Source organism: Dipteris shenzhenensis, chromosome 32, assembly GCF_047967505.1.
Source record: "Dipteris shenzhenensis isolate YYH24624 ecotype China chromosome 32, Dip_SZ_1.0, whole genome shotgun sequence".
Lineage (NCBI taxonomy): Eukaryota > Viridiplantae > Streptophyta > Polypodiopsida > Gleicheniales > Dipteridaceae > Dipteris > Dipteris shenzhenensis.
The window spans coordinates 35,840,502-35,842,459 of NC_141627.1; the positions used below are offsets into that span (position 1 = coordinate 35,840,502).

The following is a 1,958-nucleotide window of genomic DNA, read 5'->3' on the forward strand; positions in this document are numbered from 1 at the left end:
CAGAGTCTTGCAAGGCAGGTGCCTTTCAAAGGGTTTTGGAGCATTCCCCTAGGAAATTGAGCAGCCTTGACAGGTCCATGCAAAAGAAGTTTTAGACAGATTCCCACATTATAACAAGATTTTATTCATGTGGCCTGCCCAGAGAGAGGAGAGAAGAAGAGAGAGAGAGAGAGAGAGGAAGGAAGAGAGAGAGAAAGGGGGAGAAAAAAATGGGATGCAAATAAGCCCAATCATAAAAATCAAAATGCTAATTTCAAAAATACAATCTTTTTCTCACCTCCAACTAGGACCTCCAATTAAACCTTCCTTGAGGGTAGGCCAACAACATCATGAGAGCTTCATCGGGGGAGGCATGGTCTGTCTCGCTAGGTGCGCTAAGTGCACACCAAGCTAGGTGCATGGTGCGGCCGGTGGAGAAGCTATGAAGTTGATTACTATTATAGTTTAAAGTGTCCAAAAAGTCTTGTGAAATAGTCTTGCAATTCAAGTACCTTTGAGAGGGTGCATGCCCAAGAACCTTGCCTCAAGAGATCTCATGACTGAGCTTAACAAGGTGGCATCATCCTTGAGAAACTCGTTGTACACCTCCAAACAGTAATTCTGCCGTTTCTCCACCTCCTCCCTCCCCAGCGCCTTCACCGTCTCCACAATCCGATGCATCTCCGTCGTTGGAAATTGCAGCAAACAACGATGCCATTGAATCAGCGTGTCAAATGGCTTCACATAATTGTCAGCTACCAACACCGGAATCACCCCGGCGCTTAACACCTCCACAAACCTGTACGAATTCGGTTGAATCCCTCCCGGTACCAGCCCAAACGTGCTGTTCATCAGATCCTTGTATGAGTAGCTTGGATACGCTGCATCATCCTCTTCGCAGTGTTTTCCTAGCTCGGGCCTCTCCGCTCTCTTCATGTCGTTTATGGGATGCCGACAAGAGGTCGCTATGATAATATCCTTGCCATTATGCATCTTTCTGAATGATTCGTCACTCCGGAAGATACCCTCACCGGATTTGCCCAAGTAGCGCAACCCTCTGAAAGTCATCAAATACTTGCGCTCGAAAGGTTTCAGCTGTTGCAATTCTCTCATATGGAGCTTGCCAGGAAGAGGAATGCTTATATCGAAGCCAGGGCGGTATGTAGTCTCGTGCATATCAGAAACCATCACGGATGCGAAACCGATTGTGTCTTCAGGAGGTGCTCTCTGTCGCCACATATCTGCAAAAGTTATCAGCACATGATTCATTCCACCATCCCAGTGCGGTAGCTGTCTAATATCTGGCCGATGGGGCTTATCCAAGTCAAGAAATACAAAGAACATGCAGGCCCTCTTCGGATCTCCAGTATGCCATTTACTCTCGTTTATGCGTGAGAAGTACCTTACCGGAGGACTTGGCGAATCATAGGAATAAACCAACACCTCTTCTGCGTTTTCGCACCTTGAATAGTTGAAGCACACATCCATGGAACACCGAGGAAATTTAACTGGATAATGCCAAGTTCGCTGCTTGGCATACCACGGCTCATATGTCACTACTGTTTGCACTACATTTTTCTTTGGATTTTCCTGAATAGTTGCATTTGTCTCCTTGCACAAAGGCTTCTCGGCATTAGCATTCCGTTTGACCGTTTCTGGATAGCAAGAGCAGTTGATGGACGCAATAGTGGCTGAATCTCCTAAAAGAGTGCAGGTGCATGCAGGGTCGTCAGCCATTTTGATCACATGAAGCATGGGAGCTGAATACGCTTTCGAGATATGCTGGCTGCCGGGCAATAGCAGGCTGTTGTAAAGGACAAAGTGGGAGAGAACGAATCCCAAACTCAAGCATCCGAGCAGAGCCAAAGATTGCCATAGTCTACAGCCCATGATGGTACCTCGAGATATTTTCGGACAGGCAAGTAGAACGTAGAGGACCTATGGGCAGGAAAGCATGCAGGATGCCGATGATGCAAAGC

The 1,958-nt window shown here is 47.1% G+C and overlaps 1 protein-coding gene across 1 annotated transcript; it reads right to left on the reverse strand.

The window, feature by feature from the left end:
- Positions 1–483: 483 nt before the first annotated feature.
- On the reverse strand, positions 484–1,716 carry LOC147880669 (uncharacterized). The gene has a single exon (XM_087370653.1). It carries the CDS (start codon positions 1,714–1,716, stop codon positions 484–486), a length of 1,233 nt encoding a protein of 410 aa, XP_087226779.1.
- Positions 1,717–1,958: the final 242 nt, after the last annotated feature.